Genomic DNA, 26,633 nt, shown 5'->3' with positions numbered 1-26,633 from the left:
GTAAATCAACTAAGAGTTTAGGGTTAGGTTCACAGTTTGTTGAACCCCCCTGATAAAGCTTTTGATTCCTCAACCTAAACATCTTCTCTTCTTTACAAAAGATCACATCTGTTTAACATCTCCGTAGCCATGACTCAGTCCTTTATGTTCTCAACTTAACCCCTAGTCATTGCCTGTGGCTTGCATCCCCCATGCTTTCCCACAGACCCCCTGGTTAAGTTAACAAACACAAGCTCTTCAGTGCGATATAAAACAGAAATTTAACTGAACAGAAAATCCAACAGATATGCAGCAATCATGTTTAGCAGATCTGCTATTACAATAGCATAGCTCGACTAAACTGTCGTATTTCTCATATGAAATTCTGAAATTCATAATTTTTACATTGACAACATTATCTGTCTTATTATGAACTGCAGTTTGGTAGAGAAAACCAGACCTCTGACAATAAATTACAACACAACACCAGGCTTAGTTCTCAATCATGTCTCTCTCAATTCTGAAGGCCAGAGGACCATCTTTCATAGGGCACAAGAATAGATAGTGAACTTCTAAGATAGATAGAACTTAGATAGTGACAGTCAGGCATTAATGAAGTTACAACAGTCTCAGAGAAAGAGATTCACAGCTCCCAGCCCATGACCACTCTCAGGGCAGAGAGAGATCATAGGTGGAGCTCTCCCCGGCGTCATCACAAGACGTTTACACAGTACTTTCTCCAGACCCCGAACATCTATTATATCTGACAATTAGACACAATCTACTCGTATCAATAGCAAATTTACATGAGAACATAATAACTAGTATCCAATAACTAGTTCTATTGACTAATGAAAGTTCTATTGATTAGTGAATAATGTAAGTACGCAATTTCCTACACACAAGAAAGGGAAGAAGTTGATAAGTACTAAGATTAGTTAAAACGTTGCATGCCTATACCCTATGGTAACAAAAGAAATTCTTAAAGAAAAGCTGTAAGTAAGCTGTAACTTCCTTTGTCTATGTGGATTTAATAAAATTCAGGAGGTGCACATCAAGCTCTCCGAGGCTCTCCGAGGGCTGAAGGAGAGCTCGTAGAGGGCGTTCCACGGAGACGAGGGCGTTCCCATGTGTCCGTTTTTCGAAAAACGCAGAAGCATATATCGGCCTTAAGATGTCAGTGAGACGCACACACACAGATTCCTGGAACTATATAGACTTAGAAAACATGTCCTCCAAGAGGCAATTTGTTGTAATGCACAGTACACATAAAAAACACACCAAAGTCACAAAACAACAACACTATATACATATTTGTATGTTCAACTTTGTGACTGTACACTGACTTTATTCTGTCTTTCTTTGTTAAGGTTCAAGCAAACAAATAAAATAAACATTCAAGAAAAACTCTTGGTGCTGTCCTCAACTTTTATACCACCCAACTCAGCATAAAAAGTGTTATTTTTAACAACAAAAAAATTATGATTGGCTGAGCTGAAATAGCTAAATACAGTGAAAGATTTTTTTCATTTTGGTAAGGGGGACACAAGGAACATCTGGGGGGGGCAGTGCCCCCAGTGTGCGAAATACCCGTCAATATTCGGGGGGTTCCCATCTCGCGATTGTTGCGCAATACTGATCTAAATCTGCTCAATATGCAGTAGGCAAGAACGGACTGGGAGTAAAAATATGCCCTGGACTTTGATTCCAGACCGGTCCACCAGAACAGGCCACCACAGTGCCCTGCTAATGCATGTACATTTTGGGTTTGATGTGATGCTAGTAGGGAGTTTCACAGTAAATGCTATGCGCGCGAGCGAAATCGATGGCCAGTCCACTACTGGCCGTAGGTATAAAATAGTACATATTTCATGGATGCATGCCAAGACAATCAGTCTATTACCTACATGACAACACACACACGCACACACTTAACCATTTGTGATAATCCGATATGCTATTATTCTAGTATTCTAGTATTATTCTATATGGTAGGCTAGTATTCGTAAAGCAACACTGACATAAGAGGTTGCATTGGCTAAAGTTGTTTGGATGCACGTTGTTTTATAACAAGGAGGCAAAGTTGTGCATTACAATGCAGACATGACAAATAATTGGCACCAACCTGGCGCATTTACAAGAGCAATTAACTGAATAAATGCCAGGTATAGCCTATCGGAGACAGTTGCGGTCTGTCCATGCGCCCTATTGCTTCGTTGACCAACCAGCCGGCAAGTCGCTTGTGCTAGCAGCAGTAGCAGCTAACGTTACTTCAGCACCTGTTGCGTCTTTGGAACACTCGGCCTCAACTAAACGTTGTTCTTCTGGGGAATCACTGTGTGGGAGAGGATCCTCTGTTCTGGTAGTGAGTGGGCCCACTGTGCTAGCTGCAACAGCATTGTCATTCGGTGCCTCTTCTTCATCTCTGAGTGCCAACTTTTTGGATGTGAACCCAAAGTGTGTGAATGATACACTCTGCTTTCGCTTGCTAGCCCTTGACTTTTCATTGTTTCGGTTTGGCGCACATGGTTAACTATACGTACACAGGACTGGCTGGCTCCGCTCCGCTTGGCCAAAACAATTGTGAATAAATGTTTTGGATTCTGAATATTGGACATGGTGAGATTAAAAACAATTTAGTGACCATTAGTGACAATATTAATTTATTTTGATTTTTTTTTTGACCCCCTTCAAATTTTGCTTTTGAGGCTTTCAGGGGGGCTCATGGGGTCCCCCCCGTATTTCGCACACTGAGTGCCCCCCTTTAGAACCAGACCCGGGCACTGTGCACCTTCTACTGTATAGTTCAACTAATCTGCATGTGTTTCACTGGCATCTTAATCACCGACTGCATCACGGGCACTGTGCACTAGTTTATAATAAAATACAATTCGAGACACGGACAGACTACAGGGCTCCGTGACTCATTGATTTAGCCGGGCAACCTTTATTGTGTCTTGTCATTCTGACAGTTGTTAAATTGAATAGGCTAAAATCAACATAAACAGCCTAACATCAAGTAAGCCTATAGCCAATAATTTCAAAACAAAATTGTTGCTCTCATTTGTGCCACTACTTCGACCGTGTCCTGACAATAAATGAAGAACGTGACATGTTTTGCCAGTATAACTGGATTGAATTAGACCACTGAATGTTTGTGATGTCCCAGTTTGTTTGTTTATACTTTTGACTGGGGACAACAATGTGATTTTGTCAGCCGACTATAAAATGTTGATAATGTCAGCAGGGCTGCCAACTTTTCAAACAAACTTTAAGTGAGATTTGGTGGGGCCAACCGAAATTGCTGCGTACAAAGCAACCCCCCCCCCCCCCCCCCCCCCAGTGGCGCCTGGTGCATTTATTTCCAGGGGGGGCTACATGCATATTTAGGCTAGTATCTCGCCTTGCTAGGGGGTCCGGGGGCATGCCCCCCCGGGGAAAAAAATTATGTCTCAACAGCAGAAAGCAGTATTTTGGTGCATTCCTAAATGTATTCACTAATTTGTCAATTGAAGTGATGAAAACGTGTTTTCCCCTGTCATTCGACTGTTGCTGAATTAATAGACCAATTTTTTGTTTGTAAACATTCGGGATGCGCGCACTATGTGGCTGCAGAAAACTGGGAAAGGATAGCATTTAAACGGCAAAAGGACCACACGGATCATACAAATAGTTAGATTTAAAAAGACCAAAAAATTTGAGGAGGACAGCCTATAAGAGAAAAACCGATTCCCCATTGATCTGTCGCATTAACATTTTGATTTGGGTCACAAAAGTCTTGAAATTTGAGTGAGAATGTCGCCCGGTACAGTACAGACCGTAGAGTCGAACGGCATGTCTTCACGTCATGACTCATGTCACTAAGTTCATAATTTTACAGTTTTACAGTCAATTCTACATCTAAAAAGTCGACCAGGGCAGCTTTCAAGAGAGATTGGAATTCTGCTGTTAGCCAGCTGGTCCGATTATTTTAGTGATTTGTTTAAACTGGCAATCTGAGTGAGACTGTGTCCCGTTACACAGTTTTTGACCATAGCCTCACTCACTGGTAGTGTACACAATGTTGTGCTTCACTCCATTATACACCAGAAACGTCAGGGCGGACTATCGTAGAAACGAGTCTGCTGAAGATAGCCAGCTTCTCTGATTTCTTTAAACAAGCCTGTTTCATTTATCATTTGCCTGAGAAAGCGACCTCCGTTAGCCAGGCTAGTTTTGCCCGATCACTTGGTCAGGCTATATAAAGGTATCGAAGTGACTTTAGTGCATTGACTAGTAAAAAGTAAATATACTTGCCCAAATGACAAGTGCCTCAAAAAGTTAATGTCAAGCCCTGTAATCCAGTGAACAGATATATATATGATGACCTGATCGACACTCCAAGTGTATTATACTGTACAGTACCCGGGAGAAGTTTGTCTTTTGCAACCGACATGCGGAATTGAGCCAGCTTGACAGTCGTGTGACGTAGGGTGAAAATTGGTCTCGCCGATCAGGTCCAACATTTCTTTTTTGAGGGCGTATTTTTAAGCGACTTGACTGGATTGCAAGTTTCCATCACGACGTTAGCTAGCTAGCTAGTTGTATAACGCTAGAGCTATGGTAGCTACAAGTTCAGAGTTCTGAGAGAACACCATGACAACGTAAATAAACAACTTCTTAAATGCGATGAGTGATGTGATTGGATGTGACATACATAAGGGGCCCTATCATAATGTATTTGACAAGCCCTCTAGTAAATCAGCAGTTTGGGGCGCAGGTGTTCTGCGCCCCGGCGAGGTCCTATCTCTTGCATTGAGAGGAGCGAACTACGCATGTACAACTTATAACGACAGTCAATGGGGCTCCTTGGGCGCAAGTAGCTTGCGCCCAGCCGGAAATACGTAGCCTATCAGCTAACTTTAGACAACGTATATCTTTTTTTCTTCCACATTTTTTTGCAGATTCAATATTCTATTAGCTATATAATATTGACTTGACTCATTAGATATGTTTTTCTTTCTTTTTAAGTCTTATTAAATTAAGTTTTAGGTCGGAATGTGATGCAGCAGTGGTGGGGCGGCGCCCTAGCGCCCTCTATGAGCCGGCCGCTGCTGCCCCCCCCCCCCCCGAGACGAACTTTCAAAGGTCGCTCGTCGCTTCACTCCATGTACATGCGCCTCGCAGCGTGAGAAATACAAGGTGTGGCGTGAGAGCGTGTGAACTTGTTGACATGCGTGTGTCTCACGGCCAATGCGTGAAAGTTGGCAGCACTGTGTCAGGCTACTACAGACCAACTGCAATCTAGCCTAACCCGCAACGTGTTTGACATCCTTTAACTGAATGATTGAAGGGCTAGACAACAAATACTCTAATGAAATAATCAATGACTAACAACAAGGAAATAAATGACAGATTGACGAAAGCACGTTCATTTTCCGACCGTGCTTTTGCTCGGTGCAACAAATGCCATCTAACTATCATTACATGTCCGTAACAACGCCCCTGTCCGTAGATTCATGCGCCAATTTGACCCCTAACGATGCAATAAGTAGGGAAAAATGGCTCGGCACTTCTAGTTTTAAGGCGTGATAAAGTCCAAAATCTTTTAAGCCGAATATCTGGACTGGCTGCATCACCGCCTGGAATGGCCACTGCATCACCCTCAATATGGCCAGGAGTCAGTGATCACATCGCCAATCTTTTGATTGTCAGGAATGTGTTGCATCTGAATACTCAAACGAGCTACTATATGACAGATGCTACATTGGCATATCAATGACGTCGTACCGAGGATTACCGTACAGATTTTTCCGAATCAGAAGCCCTGGGTTAACAGTGATGTCCATTAGGGCTGGGCGGTATGACGGTATATACCGTGCGACGGTAGAAATGTGTCTACCGGGAGAGATTTGGCTATACCGTTTCAACCGCGGTATACTTTATACTATATTTTTGTATTACACATGTCAATTAAATGTCTGGTTGTTGTATTGTATATAAGCCATCATATAAATCACATTCTTGCGATATTCAGAATTGTAGTTTAACTTCTATTTGATTTGCTATTTTCGTTTGACCTGAAGCACATTTGCGTTGGTCTGACGGCAATTTCAATGTGGAATGTATTTTGTCTAAGCGGACCACATTCATGCCGATGCTAATTACTTATATATTTGATGTCCCATTCTGCAGGTAACCAATTCGATTTGTTGTTCAAGTTTTATGTCTCTAGTACGGTGGCCCTGAAGTGCAAACCACACCCCCTAATATGAGTACATCCCCCTAAATGAAAATACTCCCCCCCCAATACGAGTCAACTCCCCCCAAATCGGATGACCTGTTCACCTCCCCCCAATACAAAAACGCGCTCCCCCAAATGGAAAACGACATTACATTAACTCTGAACGGAAAGGGTAGGTACTACACTTTACCGCTGATTGGATGCAGTAGGCTAACTAACAAGAAATAAGAAATTGATCGACAGAAGTACAAAATGCAATAGCCTAGCAGAGTTAAGTGCACCAGAACATTTGTTTGGCTATCGAAGAATGTAGCAAATAGTAGGCTACTTAGGCAAAAATATTTTGTGTTAAATGTATAAATCGATAGCCAAACAACTATCCTGGTCCACGTTACTCTGTCATTGTGGCATTTCATTCTTCTGTAGTGGACTAGTCTCTTCTGAAAAGTCCTGCTTCCTTCCACTGCGTTTTTAGCGTGCGCATAGGCTAGCCTAGCCTTACGTTGTCATACTCATAATTCTAGTCAGAATATGAGTCTGAGAACTCTCCGTTGGGCTTTGACTACAGGGCGTGTTTCAAACGAGCCTGGAAAACGAATGCCTCTTCGCTCAATTGGATAGATCTACAACCAATCAGAGCAACAGAGTATGTGACGTATGTTAAGCACCGCATAGTTGTTGTCAACAGAACTAAACTACAAGCAAACTTGAAGTATGCTTGAAGAATGAATACAAACGATTTTTGCCGGTGTTGTAAAATTAATTTAAGGGTAGGGAGAGTACTTGTTCACACGGTCAACCTTTTTGAGCGAAACAATAAAGGGCAATGCATATACGAAGTTCTCCGTTTAGGATTACAACTCCATCGGGGCCAGCTGATAAATTAAACTTTTACCGAATCCCGTAGGAAGGACGGCAAAAACATATTTTCCATGACAAATGCCTTGATTGCGTCTCTCTGTTCCTCTTTCAAAATGAATGCGCTGTCGATGTCTTCTAAAACAGACTCGATGGCAGTATCATAACATCCCAGATCTCCAGCGGTAGCCATGTTTGTTCAAAACGAATTCAACTTAAGCGCTCTTTTGTGACGTGGGTGATTACGTTACTGTTGATCATCTGTCCATCATCGTATAAAGCCCGCCCTGGCAATTTAATTGGTTCGCCCAGATTCTGTTTTTCTGTAGTTGGTCCCCAATACGAGACCCTCCAGACCCAACTTCCCAACCAAATTTTTTTGGGGGCGGGGAGAAGTTGGGCTGGCAGCCAGGCTAAGGCTAGCCTACTTATATTGTGAAACGTTAACAGCAGATCTAGGATTATTTCATAGGAATGAGCCTGATTAAAATAAAGAGTAGGCTAGTGTAATGACTCTGAATTGTCAACATTAATGTTTCCTCTTTCCTTCCAATCAAAACGATTAATTTCATGATAATGACAGAGCGTGGACTAGTTGTTTGGCTATCGATGTTTACGTTTAACACTGCAATTTATGCTTTTGCATACGTAGCCTATGCTACATGCTTCGATACCCAAATAAATGTCCTGGTGCACGTAACTCTATCAGGCTATTGCATTTTGTACTTCTGTCAATCAATTTCTTATTTCTTGTCAGTTAGCCTACTGCATCCAATCAGCGCTAAAGTGTAGTACCTACCCTTTCCGTTCAGAGTTAATGTAATGTGTTTTTGAGTTAATGTAATGTTGTTTTCCATTTGGGGAAGCACGTTTTTGTATTGGGGGGAGGTGAACAAGTCATCCGATTTGGGGGGAGTTGACTCGTATTGGGGGGGGAGCGCGTTTTTGTATTGGGGGGAGGTGAACAAGTCATCCGATTTGGGGGGAGTTGACTCGTATTGGGGGGGGAGCGCATTTTTGTATTGGGGGGAGGTGAACAAGTCATCCGATTTGGGGGGAGTTGACTCGTATTGGGGGGGAGTATTTTCATTTGGGGGATGTACTCATATTAGGGGGTGTGGTTTGCACTTCAGGGCCACCGTACTCGCGCTGTAAAATTCTTGTTGTAAAATTACACTGGTTGCGTTGCTAGCATTCTTGATGTAGGACAGGGGTCGGCAACTCAAAATGTTAAAAGAGCCATATTGGACCAAAAAAACAATTCGGTCTGGAGCCGCAAACAAATTAAAAGCCTAATATAAGCCTTATAATGAAGGCAACACATGCTCTTAGTGTCTATATTAGCTATATTAGCCTATTATCAAAATGATAAGTAAGCTACAAATACCTAATGAGCATTCATTAAAAAAGCTAGCTAGCTTCCGTTGCCTAGCAACCTAGCATAACACTCGTAGCAATGCTACTTCCTGCTAGTGTTACTTGTTAGCCTCCTCATTGTAAAATTTGGAGCCATATGATAAAGATTCCATAGTCGATAATAGAGATAGGTACTTTATTAACCCCCGAACGCAAATTATTGTGTCCAGGTAGACAGTTAGCTAGAAAGCTCACGCAGTCCAGAAAATCTTTAATCGATAAGTTGGATATTGTAGCTACAGTGCAGTTTGAGTCTTTTGTTTTTAACTCAAGTGTTGTCTCATGTGAGGCAGTTGTTTTTGTTTGTAATAAATAATAGAGTGTGATGATGTACGGTATGGTTATTTTGTACCATTTCTTAATTGAATTTACAGAACAATTACTATACCGTGATATATACCGTAACCGTGATATAAAATGACTCATACCGTGATAGAAGATTTTGGCCATATCGCCCACCCCTAATGTCCATGCAAAACTTAAAGCACGGACTGATGTGTACAACTCGGGTGATTTGGAGTACAGGGAGTACAGGTATGCACTCCGGTGAGCTATTAGCAGTGCTAAGAGACAATAGAGGGACAAAGAGGAGTCTAACATGGTCCCCGTCCCCAATAAGACGAAAACCGCTCTGCCTGAAGAACTACCTCCCAGTGCATTTACCTCCAACATGAGGAAGTCCACACTTCCACGCTACCTTCTCCCACATGGGCCAGAGAAACACATATGAGAATGCTGTCCATGGACAATAGTTCAGCATTCAATACCCTTGTGCCCTCCAAGCTTGTTATTAAGCTCAGAGATCTGGGACTCAACACCGCCCTCTGGGCTTGGATCCTGTACTTCCTTACAAACAGACCCCAGGCTGAGCACATAGGCACCACAACATCCTCTAACCTGACTCACCAGTGCCCCTCAGGGCACTGTGCTCAACCCTCTCCTGTACTCCATGTTCACACACAACTGTGTGGACACCCACAGCTCCAACACCATCATTAAGTTTGCTGAAGACAAGACTGTCATCGGTGACAATGAGATGGCCTACATAGAAGGTTAGAGCCCTGACATCTTAGTTCCAGGACAACAAACTCCAACAACCCAAGGAAAACCAACAGGATCATCAGAGACTCCAATCATCCCAGCCACAAACTTTTCTGCCTGCTGCCGTCTATCACATGGTACCAAAACATGCGGTTCCATACCACCAGGCTCAGGGACAACTTCATCCCATAGGCCGTAGGAATATTGAACTCTTGAGCTCTCAAGCTCGCCCCTGAGCTCTTTACCTCTGCAATGCGGTCCAATTACTGCTTTGTAACTTGTAGATGCTCTCCGGTGCTTGCCCTGGGAAAATGCTGAACTAATTATGAAAATCGGTTCCTTGGAATTCCTGTTTAATATAATTTCAAAGTGCTTGTAACAGTATGTCCTGGAATTGATGTATACTGAAAGTGAAAGTTGGTAGCATTTTTTTGAGAGAAACCGAGAACATAAGAGAATTTCATTATTCTCTCCATAGGTTGGCCCAACCTTGGGAGGACCGGATAGTCTTGGCCAAGCTGAGAGACAGAGTGGTAATAGAAGAGGGTCGTGTGATTTTTAGGATAGAAAAGGAAGAATGGAAGGTGGATATCTTGTATACATTGATTCTACTATTCATTCATTCTACTTTTTTCAAATTAAACAGATAACTAATATCATAGTGGTGCATTCTAACTCTTATGAATTTCTCTTATAGACTATACCGCCATCCTTGGTACATCTTCCTCATATTCATGAATGGCAGATACACAAGGCTGGACTGCAGAAAATCCCACATTTTATTGCTAGTTTTGAAAATGTCACTGTTCTCAACCTCTCCCGCAATGCCATAACAGATATTCCAAAGGAGATTGGTCAGTAAACCATTTAAATAATAAGCACAAGCATTATTTCATGTAAAACTTTATTTGTCTTTTGTCCATGTTCAAAACTGATGCTAATTCCTATTGCCACCATTCCTGTTTACCAACATAGCAACTCCTGTATTTTACAGAAAAACAACAACCATGTATGAAGTGAAATGTGTGTAATGCAAATGTCTAAAGAATCAGAACTATGGACCAATGAAATAGGTTAGATGTTAATTGTTCTCATTGCAGGTAAACTTGCCAGGCTAAGGGAGCTGCTGGTTAGTTACAATAGAGTACAAAGTCTTCCAAAGGAGCTGGGATGTTGTGAAAACTTAGAGAAATTGGACTTGGCAATGAACAGGGACCTTGATGAGCTACCCACTGAGGTACCTGTCAGTGTAACTAATTCCACAAAAACCTTTATTAACCACTATCAGTTCAAATGTATGTTGATAGAAAATCAACTTAAAGAAATTAAACATTTAATACATTATACAATGATAAACAAGGATTTCAGAATAATACAAACTTACATACCCTATCAAATGTTTAGGCTGATGTTACATTAAATATGTGGGAACCTAAATTACCCTTATAGAATGATCATAGCTTCATAAATAGTTAACGGTACCATTGCAAAAACAAACCTAAATCCATGCCTCTATCCTCTTTCAGGGTACAAAATCTTAAAAGGTTATTGGTTAATGTATATGTTAATAGCAGTTATTTAAAACAATGTAAAAAAAAGTCAATTTAGATGCATTTAGTGGGTGTATGTTTTTATATTATCAATGAAAAATGAAAAAAAAGGACCTCAATGTCTCAATTTGAACCTGGCTCAAATTTGTCGGATTGTGTGAACTAGAATTGGCCTTAATGGAACCGCTTTAGCCCCAATTGACTTGTTAGGTTAATTCAAGTCAGGTTTGGGACTTTAATACTAGTTTATTTTAGCAGACTAACTGTCATGCTTAACCTGTGTTGTTGGTTAACCATACATTCCTGTAACACTGATGAAAACAATGATTTAGTACAGACTTTTTGCCGTGCTGCCATCATTTTACCTTCATTAACCACTATCAGACAAAAAATCTGACTTTATAGACAATCAGCTTAAATAAAAAGATTAATTATTCAGTGATAAATGATAATATACAAACCTACATACTGTTTCATTATATGTGATATAGGCTATAAACGTTTAGGCTTATGCTACATAAAATGCTCATAGCTGTCATAGTTAATGGCTTGCAGAGAACGTACTTTCAGATAGAGGTCACATAGCTGTGAACATTGCTTTTTGCCATGGTGCATCGTTTTGATCCATGTTCAATCTCTTGGGCTGTTTAAGAATAGAGTGCACACAATTTCTTGACTACCATACCTTGGCTTGAATTAAAGCTTGAAAGGTCTGATTGCATAAACTAGAATTGCCCTGTATGGAACCGCTTTCGCACCAACTAATTTCCTGGGTTAATTCAAGTAATCCCCACTTTCTTTTAATCGCTTTATGGATAAGGCCCCAGAGCTACATATTTTACTCAAATAATCTTATAACTATAATCTTCAGGGTTTCCCGCAGAAAATGTGTTAGTCAAAGTGGTCGGGTGAGATTTGCTGATGGACCGGGGGGCGGGAGGGGGGAGAGACTGCCGTTTGAATGAAAGGGAGGGAGGGGGTGGGGAGACTGCCGTTCGAATGAAAGGGAGAAAACTGGCGGGAACACAGCGAATATTGCTAATAAAAATAAAAAAAGATCTTACACAAATATTAAGAATTTACACATATTATCCTGGCCAAACGCAACACAGTTGCTGCTGCCAAAGACAGGAAAGAAAGCATACTTTGTGTGACTGCGTAAGTTACTGTTGGCTTATCAATGTCACTACCTGACTAAAGCACCAGTAAGTAGGCTAACTTGCAAACTTATAAGGTTGTAAGCTTAAAATAAAAATAAAGATAAGCCAGTTTTGATGATAATCTATATTTTTCAGATGGCTAGATACTGGTCAGGAAAAGCCATGCATCAAATGGTTTTGTTGATCTGTGAAACTCTTGCCTTTGACCATCTCACTATTCATGCACTGAGGTCACAGGATCTTCTAGGAACGTTTGATGCAATTTTCAAGATAATTGACTGGTCAGTGGGTAGTGCTGTCATGCTTGTAGATCTGTTATTTCAAACATAATCTGCCCCTGATCAGGTTAGGTGTGCATAATTAGTTACCATGGGGATGTACCCTGGTAAAAAGTGAACCATAGTCATGAAACTGATAACCTACGGTTAAATCTGTTAGTTCCCTCGCTAACCTCCAAAACCTGCTTTGTTGTATAGGCCTCTGGACTACCTGTCTGCCCCTTAAACTGAAGTAACACTGCAAAATTGTCTGTTTCATTGTCATGCTTTTGGGTTAAGACAGTCAATACAAGTCAGTTGAATGTTGAAAAATCTAGTGTAGTACTGTCCTGTGTTCTTAGCTTAGGAACCTGAAAAAGCTTTACCACTTGGATCTCTCCATGAACAAGTTTACTGCAATACCTGACTGTGTCATGACTCTGCCTGCACTGGAGTGGTTGGACATGGGGGGAAACCAACTTCAGAGCTTACCAGACAACATACACAGGTGCATACCCCATTGATACAGTCACCATTAAACTTCACCCTACAAATGGAGATTGTTTTGTATAGAATTTGAATTATTAATGTGCTTGAATTCCAGAATGGAGAAGCTGCATACACTGTGGTTGCAGAGAAATGAGTTAGAGTACCTACCTGACAACATTAGCCATATGCATAGGCTGGAAACCTTGGTCCTTAGCAACAACAAGCTCCGTGACATTCCTTCACTGATGGAAGGGATGAGCAATCTAAGGTAAGTGTCTAATTAGGGTTCCTCCGCTAAGAGGAAACCTATTGTTTTTGTTTGTATTCCTATTATTATAATATTTCTCCGCTAATTGGCCCAACAGCTCAAAAAGTCCTGGACCCAATTTTTTCAATTTGGCCCAATGATACAACAGGTCAATTATTACTCCCAGACGGCTAGTGGCCCATGTACGCCCATAGGTGGCGCTATAAAACACGCCCAAAGTCTACGTGATTTCCCCAGCGCCCCATGACTCCAAAATGCCTGAAAATTGTTATACATGCCTTATTTCTCATGGGGAACAAAAAAGCCTCAAGAACCCATAAGGTTCGCCTTGATAGATTTTGCTGTGCTGTCCAAGTTTGGTACAACCTTCAAAACCCTTCGCCTCATGAACCATAGATCCAATCGACTCGAAATTTGTTACAGATGTGTAGAATACATGTTTTTTAAAGGGTCAAATTGAATAAGAAATGCAATACAAAATGGCTGAAAGGGGTGAAATTAAGTAAATGTCCACATTGCCTCAATATCTTTGTGTCAATAAATCAAATATAATTTTGACTGATTGTTTTTCAAACCTAATAGGGTACAAGACGACATCACTCTGAAGTACCATAAACAATTTCACCTTGGTTTATCAATATATGATTGAATTCAATTGAATTGCTCCACAGCGCGCGCGCCCCAAATTCTCACAGACTCATCCTGCCCCTCGACAATAGGGTGACCACCTGTCCCGCTTTGCGTTGTGTCGCACAGCATTTTCACCCCTTGTCCCGCACGTCGCATATTGAATATGCTGTGTGATACAGCGCAAAGAGGGACAGGTGGTCACCCTACTTGACATGCGCAAGCTTGGCGAGACGCACACACATCCTTTCTGAAAATTGTGTGCTGACCAAGCCCCCACCCTCTTTAGCTCCTGTTTCACTTCGCTTCCAATCGCAGCTCGCCGTTACGAATATAAATTATTTTTCGGCGGCCATTGTTGTTTTCAGCTGGAATCGCCTGATAGCCGTGTTGGACGCAGCCACGTTCGGTAAGTCCTATTTTTACACATTGTAAGCTAGAATCAATGATTGGGTTCGTGAAAGTACACTACTCTTGAATTATGGTGAAGGTTTGAGCACTTTGAGACCTTTAGATTGTGAGTTTGAAGCAACGGAAAACCGAACTCGAAAAGTAGCTAGCTTTTTCCCTCTGTGTAATTAGTGAATCATGTAGCATCTTATGGAACGCCGAGTTAGTCAAAATTAAATAAATAAATAGGTAAATAAATAAATAAATACATAAATAAATATGGCTGTGAAATAAACTGGCAAAAAAGATGGCAATAAATATATAAATATAGCATTATATAATTATATAGCTGAATCCATTTACCGACATCCATAAATAAATACATTTATTTATTTCAAAATGACGTTTTTGTAAAGACAAAATTAATTAATTTTATGGGACTTTTATTTCCTAATGCCACATTTATTTATTTGTTGAGACTTTTACACACCACATTTATTTCCCCATTTATTTCCACACCACATTTATTTCTGTGCTGTATTTATTTCCGATCTCGCATGCAAACGAGAGGGGCGTATTTATCTTCAGACCAACGCAGCTGCACACCTAGATTCCTAGATAGCTATGTTACCTGTATGGGGGTGACAGTGGCATTGCACTGCGGAAAAGCATGCAATGTAGACAAGCTTTGCCCGTAATGTCTGCCTTTTTATCATTGGTTCCCAATGGGAGTGATGGCGGTGACCTAGTACCCTACGTGTGGGGACTTGGTCTTAGATAGCTACGAGGTAGCGCTGAAGTTACCTTTGTAAACATTGCTTTCGCTTGTGTGACGTGTAACTCGTCTGCAAAGCTAACAATCACTGCCACCACTACGTCTTCCTAGGTGGTATGTTGGCTACCACCGGTCTCGAAGTCGGCAACTGTAGGCCAAGTGGCTGGCTAGACGACATTAGTGTGGCCATTTCAGCTAGAGCTAGCTACTGTAGAGATAGTAGTGTTGTGCTGTATTGGCACAGACCTGAACAGCCAAACCCGTTTTGTCACTGAATGGTCATTAAAATTAGTCTAGTGGTAGTGCTTTGATTTAATATTGAATAATTCCATAAATGATATCTGGGTTTGGGTATTGTGTACCGTGTTGAATGGGTCTTGGTCTGGACACGTCTTGGTTAGTTGCAACTTTAAATTGCCAATAATAACAGTGTTCAGACTTGAACACTTGACTTCAATTTGAAGCAGTACTGTAAATCCAAAGGTATAAGTAATGTCTGGAATGGTCTGGCTTCACTTCAGGTCTCATCTCACTAAATGGTAATACTGGCATGGCATAATGGTGAGGCCAGATAGTTATAGCTAGGTGCCTTATCGACCTAGCTATCCACATAATAGCAGAGCGATGTAGCGGTGGCAGTGATTGTCTTCTATGTTAAGCGTCGCGACGGTTGCTAGCTGTGTTAACTAACATTACTTGGCACTAATCACCCCCCACTACCTGTACATCTTGCACACAAACAGTGCTCGATAAGTCTCAAACTATTTAAGACTTCAATATTTATGTTCGGTAGAGGACTTATCCGCCCAAGTTCCTCTACAAAATCTACTATGTGTGCCAAAATAATACATCCTGACAAGCCATGCTGATCAATTTGATCTATAAGGCCAGCATGCGATCTCTGACACGGCTAATGTCTTCCATTATCTACCGAATCTAGGTGTCCCTATCTGCCTTCGATCTTGTGTGCAGCTGCGTTGGTCTGAAGATAACCACGCCCCTCTCGTTTGCATGTGAAATCGGAAATAAATACAGCACAAAAATAAATGTGGTGTAGAAACATATGTGGAAATAAATGTGGTGCGTAAAAGTCTCAAAAAATTAATCAATGTGGCATTAGGAAAAAAAAGTCCTATGAAATAAATAAATGTTGTCTTTACAAAAACGTCATTTTGAAATAAATAAATGTATTTATTTATTGATGTCGGTAAATCGATTCAGCTATGTATATATATATAATGCTGTATTTATATATTTATTGCCATCTTTTTTTTTTTCAGAGTTAATTTCATAGCCATATTTATTTATGTATGTATTTATCTATTTATTTACCTATTTATTTATTTAATTTTGACTAACTCGGCGTTCCATAGCATCTCGGCGAATACATCAAAAAGGTTGAGGAGGGCAGCTTTTAGGAGAACAAGCGATTTCCCACAGACCTTTCAGCTCAGAATTTTGATTTGGCTCGTGAAAGTCTTTGTATTAAGCCTATGCGCCAGGGAGACCGCATAGGCTTAGGTGGCAGCCATGTTTTGGTCGCGTCATGTTCATAAGTTCACCATTTTACAGTTCGGTCGACATCAAAAATGTCGAGGAGGGCAGCTTTAAGGAGATGTGGGAATTGTGCTTTTAGCCAGATGCTATGATTTTTTTTGTGATTTGTGGAAAACTAGCAAGTGGAGTGAGACTGCCTCCCGGGGGTACATTGTTTTGACTTAGCCTCAGAGACAGACTTGGTTGGCTCACTAGCAGTGTATAAACAATATTGTATTTCACTCAATTCTACTTCTAAAACGTCAGGGAGGGCTGCTTTTTGTAGACAGGAGCCTGCTGAAGATATCCAGTATATAGGATCTTTCAAAACAAGCCTATTTCATTGGTCATTTGCCTGAGAAAGCGACCTACGTTAGCCAGGCTAGTTTCACTCGGTCAGCCTATTTAAAGGTCTCTGACAGTCAGAATCACTGTTTACAGGCAAAGTTCGAGCTGGTCTTTTAACAGATGTGTATATATTGACCAGTTTAGAGCTAAAAACTCTTCCTAGAGCCTGTGTTTTGAGTGACTTTGCATAGGTTTCCAACACATTTGGATTCAAGTTCAATTATTGCCACTGCATTTCACAGTCAAAACTGAAGTCTGTATCAAGTGTAGATGGAAAAAGCTTCATTTTTCACCACTGACATGGACCCTTTCTTCACTTTTACAGGTCATGCAGAGGCCGGCTCAACAGAGTGCAACAGAGCATGCTGAGAGCAACAACAGAGGATGCTGAGTGTAACCGAGGATGCAACAGAGGATGCTGGGGCAACACAGACCACTTGCTGGACTACCCCTCTCTACCTGGACAGCTGCTCTTCAGCCCTGCCCCCAAGACAGCTTCATCCAGCTGGCCTGCCCTGCCTGCCTGCAGGCCCTGCCTGCCAGCCCTCCAGACAGACAGTACAATACAAATGGCTGAAAGGGGTGTATTTATGTAAACGTACACAGTGCCTCAATATCTTTGTGTCAATTAATCAAATTACATTTTGTCTGATGGTTTTTCTTACCTTATAGGGTTCAAGATGACATCATTCGGAAGTACCATGCACAATTTCATCTTAATATGTTAAAAGATCACTGAATTACAGCTTTTAAACTTTGGCCCAATCTAACAATGCGTGCCACAGGAGAAACAGCTTTCTTTATTCATACAGTAACTGGCCGCAGTATATTCCACACTGAGGATAACTCAATGTGCTAAGACAGTGTACTGTAAAGTGTTAGGTCATAGGTTCAAGTCCACCCATGGCCCTTGAGTGTGTAATTTTACAAATTATCTATCTAGTTAAACAGGAATCCAGCATGGTAGTTGCTATGGCTCAGGGGTATTGACAATTGCTGTGGAAATTTGAGAATTAATACACCCAAAGCTGGTAGAATATATTTTGTATAAGTATTTATTGAATTTAGCTTTCTGCAGAAAGGACCTGACACACAGCGCACATTGAGTAGTCTGTCGGCATCTGATGAAACATTCCCCAGAGACAGGCTTTCTAAACATGGAGATAGAGCTGTAGCCACCTGCACACATCAGTGTCTTGTTCATATTATTAGCACAGAGTACAGCCCGACCGATATATCGCGGGCCGATATTATCGGCCGATATTAGGCACTTTCCAAACTATCGGTATCGGCATTTATAATGGCCGGAAAAAAAAGAAATTGCATTATCATTTTATTTTAGTGAAGACTTATAATAACAGGAGTCAGATGGCTGAGCGGTTAGGGAATTAGGCTATCAATCAGAAGGTTCCAGTTCGATACCCGGCCATGCTAAATTACGTTGTGTCCTTCGGCAAGGCACTTCACCCTACTAGACCCTATTTGCAGTTTACATGACTAAATGTTAACGACAAATAACTAATGTTGGGGAAGCCGATAGTCCACATTATCAAACAATAATTTATACATTTAGCATATACTTCCTCTAAAATGAGGTCACCAAGATTCAAACTTGCAAGATCAGTCTGTAAGGCAGAGCTTATACCACAAGGCCATACTAACTTAACACGAGAATTTTGCTATAAGAACCGGAAGATAAATATTATGAATGTAAAATAGCAAAGACGTTACGTTGTTTATAATACAACAAGATATATGATGACATATTTTTGAGACTTACACATCGACACATTTGTCATATTACCTTTATTTATCATGGTTGTCAATGACAATTGAGAGACTGACGTCTCGAGGACTTGACGTCTCGAGGACTTGACGTCTCGAGGACTTGACGTCTCGAGGACTTGACGTCTCGAGGACTTGACGTCACTTGATTCCTTCCATCGCTCGATACAGTCACCATACCATAATTAGACCAGCAGATGTCCCTATGGAGAAGATGTATCAAATGCTTCAAAAAAGTAATACTTTTTCAACAATTGTGTCAAATAGCTTGTTACTTCGGAAAGCTTTGTTTCCCCCATCACTAGTAATATATATGATGCATACAACTTAAATATATTATCTGTATAGTCAACAGTGAATATGAGTTTGTTAGGCTACTAGCGTACAGTTTGCCAAGAATGTTAGTAGGTCCTAACCGTCATTTGGCCAATAGAGAACTGAGGTAGCCTAAGTAGCTGTTGTGACGTTCCGCTTAATTCATGTTTTTTCCGCAAGATGATACAATCTCAACGTTTCATATGTTAAAGACATGACTGAGTGAGGCCGGTGGTAGTATGCTATACAGACTAATTCAAAAGGCAGTTAGTTAGGTAGTCTGTGTTAGTCATTAAACCTTGTAGGCTAACGTTACCTTTTTTGTAGGCTTGGCATACACATCGAAAGCCTGAAACCACAGAGCCCCCCAATATATCAAACCCCAATTTACCCCGATTGTAACTTATGTGAGACTGAGTGAAGATAACTTTATATCAAGAGTCTATTGTTTGTTTATTTTAGTATCGACGAGAGGGTTAAATGTACAGACATTTCTTCTGCTTGCAAGGAGCAAAGGAGATAATCTCTGCTCAAATTATTGTCTAGCTACTCGTGTAGGGGAGACTGGGGATAGTTGCAACAAGGGACATTTGCAACAAGTCTTATTCCTCCAATCAGAAACATGCTAGAGTAATGACACTCATACTGCACATGCACAGTTAGACCCCTCCTCCCACCAAGAAGAAAGAAGACACATTCAAGATCTGCTGCTGCAGTATTTGACAAAACTTGTTTTGGAGGTATGAAAGTACATTTTTACATAAAAGGATAGTAAGAAGGATGGTTTTATTCTGTTTGTTTTCAGTATGCCAAGAGTGAGGAAGAGGGTGACTAACAGAGGGGTTCCCCTCAATATTTTGGAATGAGCATCAAATATAATCAGGGATGAGGGCAGGACAATCAGGGCAGTGGCCAAGGACTTTGCCATCTGTCACACCACCTTATGTAGCCTATATAAGACAGAGAAAGACAGAGAGGGAGGAAGAGAGATATAAGGACAATATTTACTATTTACATTTTATTTCAGGTTCGGAAGTTTCAACTAGCCTCTCGATACAAGTGCAACTTTCCCCCAACGTGGAGTGAAACTAGTATGACTGGTGTTGACCGGTTCACTGGCTTTCTAAAGAGGCACCCCACTCTCTCGATAAGGCGTCCCCAAGCCACGAGCCTTTCGAGGGCAACTAGCTTTAATCGTACAAATGTGAACCAGTTCTTCGACAACTTGAGCAAGTTTTTGGACAAACACCATTTTGAATGACAAAATGTGTGGAACATGGACAAAACGGGGATAACAACGGTCCAAAATCCCAAAAGGATTGTGGCAAGACGGGGTGAAATGCAAGTTGGAGCAGCCACCTCGGCAGAAAGAGGCACACCATTTAGCTGCACATTGTCCAACTAATGCTAGGTTTAATGACTGGTCGTCTAATTAAATATCCATAAACATATTTACATTAAAAAACTATTCAAATTACTAAGACTCTTATCCATTAATTTATACTGTTAAGAGTCTGCTAACCGAATAATCTTTAAATGTTGCATTAAAGATACATGCCCATGGATATTTTGAACTACTTACCAAATGACTCGCCATTGAAATCATCAGCATTCTAGTTTTGCTGACGTTCTTAGTGTGATAGACAGACCAAAATGTCCAATTCTGTCCTACCGCAAGCCATGCTGAAAACCAGGAGCGCAGTTGCGACCCTACATGAACACCGGTGCGAATACAACATAAAAACTACATTTCCCATTAATGAGTAATTTGAACCCATCCACAACAGAGGACTTCATTCGGATCAGTACAGAAGCGCCCTACCTGGAAATGTTTGATGCCACTAAATGTGCTGAAAACTGTCAGCTGAAAAAAAGATCAAGACTCCAATGCTACAAAGCTTGGCCAAGCCAGTCAGTTTGAAACAATGTTACAATGAATACAAAAAGTAATAAATGAATATGTAACAAATAAATAAATAACCAATCCTGTTTCCGGTCAATTTTGTGTAATTCATTCAATAGTCTAATAATGATGCAATGTTTTTAAAAACAGAAACTGAGTGTGTCCCTAAATTTGTCTGTGCCCCTAAAGCTTTTCACTTGGGGGCACATGTGCTCCAGCAAAAAAAAGTTAGCGTAGAGCCCTGTCCAGTATTTTTGATAACCTTCAGGGTTTAAACTTTAAATATTCAACGTGCACTTAAACACTTTGTTGTTTATAAAGTTACAGCATATATTTGATGGAAATGACTATTCTGTAGTTCCCAGGAGAGACTTTACAGTTCACGAGATGTCATAATTGTATAATTTTGTATTTAAAATATACTTGTGTTAATTGATTTAATTCAGTGTTTAACATGATGATAACGAGATTGGGGAAAATGAGATTAATCACAGCATATTGTGCGACTAATTAGTTAAACATTTGTATCGATTCCCAGCCCAAATCTTTTGATGTATAATACTTTACATAGGCCTACATATTAAATCAAACAATTAAAAACTATGTTTAATGTAACTTTTGTCTTTGGATTGACATCTTCAAAAGCTTTTCATAAACACTAGACAGTGTTTGATGGAAATGGCCATTGCTAATTCCTTTTGTACTAAATAAGGTTATGTGCTTCTGCCTAAAGGAATTTCCATCAATTGATCTACATTTATTTTTGCAGATTTGTGAATTTTCGAGACAATCCCTTAACATTTGAAATGGAACTGCCAGCCCTCAACAAATCTGATGAGGATGAGGACAGCCAAGAAATGTTTGGACGGGAATTTATGCACTTCTACATCCAGGAAGCCCGGAAAAGAGTTTATGCTGTGCTTAGCATGCATTGTGTCATTCGTTAATTGCAAGATTAGTACAGTATGTTGCAGATGACCCAAAAACTGTTTTGGTGGAGACTCGAATATTAATGCTTTTTAATATGTTTCAAAGTCACAACTCTGCCCTGACTACGGCTTTTTCATTAACTACCAACCTGATGCATGGGAATGCAGCACCAGGTTTTGGAGAGGGACATGAAACTCCAGTAAGGAGCTTGCAGAAACCCCTGTTTATAAGTGAATAGTTTGGTTTATTTTAGAGTGCTTAAGTCGCCGTAGTTGCTTTGTTGGAAGTGACAGTTTAATGGGAGCTGTGCAGACCGCAGCCGCCTGACAAGTCACATCTTCATCGCTTCTGCCAGATTATTATAGGCCACCAAACGATTGACAGAACTGACAGACTTTTATCCTGCTCTGGGTGGTTAATTCTGCTTTGGGGCTACTTAAGTGTCATCTTTCCTTGTTTTAATGAACTGGACTTGAACGTGCATTATGTTTTCTTTAATAGACTTGTTTGGACGTAATTGGATTTTTTAGATTTCTTGTGATGTCAATTAAAACATTCTCTAATTGTTTGTTTATTGTGTTGTTAAGTGGCATTTACTGCTCATACATAATGACAATAATATTTTTTTTTGTTGATTATTGTAAAATATTTTAGCTTTTGACCATTTCAATAAGAAACACCCAGATTCCAAAGCTGACTTGATGGATTCTTCCTTTCACAAAATTCACTGATCAAAGTGAAAGGAAAATGTTTTTTTCTTGTGTATGGGTCACGTTGAAATTACAGAAAACGGCAGACTTCACCTCTTTGGATCTCAAACTTAAAACGTTACACCATGCCCTCTATAATGGTTTTGACAAATACTTGTTTTCACTGCATTTTTTGATTTGCAATCAAACAATTCACAAGTGCAAATAGAAATGCTATTAAAGGGCATTTTCAAACATTTTGTTTGCAATGTACAAACTACAACACCTTCATAAAAAGTCCCCCCCTTTCTGCGCACCATGATGTTTTGGACTAAAGGATTTGCAGGTCTTTGTGATTTTTTTATTGCTGTTAGTTCAGGTACAAGAAAGATTTCAGCATTTAGCTTCTTTCAATGCTTTCGATAACCTCTAGACTGTGCTGTTGCCGTTGAAGCAAGAGTACACTGGTAAAACATCAAGTAGTGATGGAATGTCACTTATGGAGGAAAGGAAGGTAGGCAGATACTCGGTAGGCAGATGGAGATGCTTGTTTAACCTAGCTATGTCTTTTTTTCTTTATATATTGTGAAAAGTATTTTTTCTTTTTATATCTATGGTTAAGATTTTGCTTTGAAAATACCTTTTGGAATTTAATTAAAATAAATCATTCACCTTGAGCCTCTGCCACGTACTGTGACCCTGGGTATCTTATTACAGAAAACAGGTAAACCAATAAAAACACATTTGTATTCTGTATGTGACATTACTTTGAGAGTACACGATTTAAAGTATAAGTTAAAAGGTCCAATACTTGCATTCTTAGTTCGTAATTCCCAACATAAAGGAAGAATACAATAGCCCTCCAACAGACAGTGGAAGGTAAAGTAGTGTAAAGTTGTAAGAAATTTTATTGGGCTGCAGTGTGGGCAAAGGGTAGCCTGGCTGCCAGCCCAACTTCTCCCCGCCCAAAAAAAATTTGTTCAGGAAATTGGGTCTGGAGGGTCTCGTATTGGGGACAACTACAGAAAACCAGAATCGGGACGGACCAATGAAATTGCCAGGGCGGGCTTTATACGATGATGGACAGATCTACAGTAACGTAATCAACAACGTCACGAAAGAGCGCTTGGGTTGAATTAGTTTTCAACAAACAACATATTACGTTGCTATGATTGGTTGTAGGTCTATCCAATTGAGCGAAGAGGCATTTGTTTTACGAGTTCGGTTGAAACACGCCCCGTAGTCACAGCCCAACGGAGAGTTTTCAGACTCATATTCTGACTAGAATTATGAGTATGACAACGTCAGGCTAGGCAATGGGTACTTTCCAGTTATATTCATGTGAAACTAATGGCTTGGTTGTGTTATCTATTTAAACAACAACAATTGTCAGCAAAAATGAAAACATATTTAGATAGGTAGATAAAAATGTTGGTTGGTCATTTTAGTCTCCACATTAAGTAGTATTTTTCATCATAGCCTTAGACATCGTTTTGAAGCAATATTAACTGGCTATTGGCTTGATAACCTCAGTATAAGCAATTCAGTTTGTTGGGTTTTATATGTATATTTGTATGGGTCGAGGGGAATGGGGGTGTTCCATTAATAATATTATTATTAGTGTTTTTGTTGTTGTTATTACAGTTTTTCTCGATTGCTTTGGCTCAATTATTGAAACAGAAATTACATTCTCAAAGCTCCACGTGCATTTAGCAAAATAGCCTATATGGTTCAGCACAACTACATAGATCACCTTCAAAAGGTCACCTTCAAAAGGTCATATCTCACCCAAAACAGTTAACTCATGCTTCAAAACCAAATCATTTTCTCATATAAATAGTCAGTGCCCCCAAAATGAAAAGTTCCTTCTCGATTGCTTTGGCACATTTTTCGAGAAAAAAAGAGGACATTCTCAAACCTTTAAATACATTTGCCAAATTAACCCAGATGGTTCAGCAAAACTCCATGGAACACCTGCAAAGGGTCATCTCTTTCCTAAAACAGACAACTTATCAGTCAAAACTAAATCCTTTTCTCATACAAATAGTCAGTGCCCCCAAAATGAAAAGTCCCTTTGGCATTGTGTAAACACTGCAGGTCAAAATGTTTAGATGTTTTGTCAGTATGGCAGTGGACCTTAGAAATATCCCTCATGTGCACTGTGCTACAGTTACTGTAGTAGATGTTTTCTTTCCAGAATACAATGTGTCTTAATCTACATTTACATTTATTCATTTAGCAGATGCTTTTATCCAAAGCGACTTCCAAGAGAGCTTTACAAGAGTGCATAGGTCACTGATCATACAGTAACAACGCGATAGCCCCAAACATTTTGGGTAGCCAAAACATGAAGCATACATTGTGAAAAACCCAAATACAGTAAGTGCCAAAGAGAAGAACCATAAGAGCATGTAGCCAAACAAGTTACACCTAAACAACATGAACCTCAAAAGTGCAAGAGTGTACCTGTAGAAAAGCAAGCAACAATACTGTAATGTATGCTTCATGTTTTGGCTAACCACAATGTTTTTGGGGCTATCTCGTTGTTTAGGATCATTGACCTATGCACTTTTGTAAAGCTGTCTCTTGGAAGTCGCTTTGGATAAAAGCGTCTGCTAAATGAATACATGTAATTCAAGAGTAGCCTACAAGGTTTCACATCACATATTGCACTTACACTGCCATGGAAATTGTTACTGTCATTGCCATACATCATGGTTACTGTTACAGGAAATGTGTACAGCACAATATACTTTCATACAAAAAGCACATCAAAACTAACATTATGTACAACCTACACTAGTAGTATGAGTAACCACAGTAAGTTTCAGGCAAGTGACACTTTCCTAGTCAGAGTTAGCAGGGGGTGCATTACAGTAAGCCTGGCATGAAATGCACCTCCTCTATTGTCTGTTCTGTATATCCCAGCATCAAATGATTCCTATTGTACACTGAGGGGACTAGTATGAGTAACCACGGTACTTTTCAGGCATCTGACCCCTTCCTAGTCAGAGTTGCAGAGGGTGCAGTTCATGGCAAGAAGGAAACACATACAGTAAGAAAGTAAAGCAAAGCTGGAGTTTCACTAGTTGTCGTCCTCACTGTCTGTCTGGCCACAGATTTCATTGACATCACATCTGATGTTCTCCCTTACGATGCAACAGGGGAAGAATTGTTGTTCATGCCGCAACAATCCCCTACACTGATCTGCTGTGACATCATCACAAGCAGCATCCATTGTCTGGAGCAGGGAGCTCTGGTTTTGAGCCCGATGCTCATAAACCCTCCACCTCCATGCAGAAAAAACCTCCTGGATAGGACTAAAGAATAGGGAGTCAGGTGATATGAGCACCATCAGCATTCTTTGATGGGCAGTGAATCCTGATGAGTGGGTGACGGTGGAAGCTTACATTGTCCCACACAATGACAAATGTAAGAAAGTGGTCTCATGTAGAGGGATAAGATCGGAGTGCAGGCCGTCCAAGGACACCAGGAGTGTCTGGGTATTTTATGGGCCAAGATTGGGAATGTGGGTGACTACACCATTCTCTGAAATGGCAGCACAAACAGTGATGTTTCCCCCGAGCTGGCCTGGGACAAGCTCTAAATATTTGATGGAAGGATTTATACTCCTGGATAGCTCCTGTCAGCTAACTAAACTTACTGTGTGATTGGTGATCGGATGTGTCCCCTTGTTTAGTAAAGTTCTAGTTGTACCTGACAATGACTGTAAGCACATGATCCAAGAGATCCATATTACAGTATATACCATTATGTTTTTCATGGTGTTATGTGCCTGAAAGATTTTGACAGTGGAGTGAACTATTGTGCAGGTGATGATGTACACAAGGAAATTATGCCAATATGTTTTGCAGAGAACAACCACTTGACTGAGAAACAACAGTCAGTTTAGACCAGCAAGATATTTTCAATTGATAGTTGGCCTAATTGAAGACAATTATACCTAACCATTTCAAAGATGTGCGAAATCATTTGAAATGTGTGCAAACTGTAGGCAATTGCACTCGTCATTTACAAGGATGTGCTAATACAATTGCAATGTGATTAAAGGAATGAAAAATTCCAATCTGTTG

At 40.3% G+C, this 26,633-nt stretch overlaps 1 protein-coding gene across 2 annotated transcripts in view; it reads left to right on the top strand.

The window, feature by feature from the left end:
- lrrc39 (leucine rich repeat containing 39) overlaps positions 1-23,221 on the top strand; it is a 41,224-nt gene extending 18,003 nt beyond the window's left edge. For both annotated transcript variants that reach the window (XM_047049955.1, XM_047049956.1), the window contains 6 exons: positions 9,996-10,101; positions 10,215-10,371; positions 10,618-10,754; positions 12,847-12,992; positions 13,089-13,241; positions 21,690-23,221. In XM_047049955.1, the coding sequence (XP_046905911.1) occupies positions 9,996-10,101; positions 10,215-10,371; positions 10,618-10,754; positions 12,847-12,992; positions 13,089-13,241; positions 21,690-21,867 (877 nt within the window). In that variant the 3' untranslated portion in view covers positions 21,868-23,221. The remainder of the gene's footprint in view (positions 1-9,995; positions 10,102-10,214; positions 10,372-10,617; positions 10,755-12,846; positions 12,993-13,088; positions 13,242-21,689) is intronic.
- Positions 23,222-26,633: the final 3,412 nt, after the last annotated feature.

The sequence above is a fragment of the Hypomesus transpacificus genome, chromosome 26 (assembly GCF_021917145.1).
Source record: "Hypomesus transpacificus isolate Combined female chromosome 26, fHypTra1, whole genome shotgun sequence".
Lineage (NCBI taxonomy): Eukaryota > Metazoa > Chordata > Actinopteri > Osmeriformes > Osmeridae > Hypomesus > Hypomesus transpacificus.
This window is presented reverse-complemented; position numbering and strand designations above follow the sequence as displayed.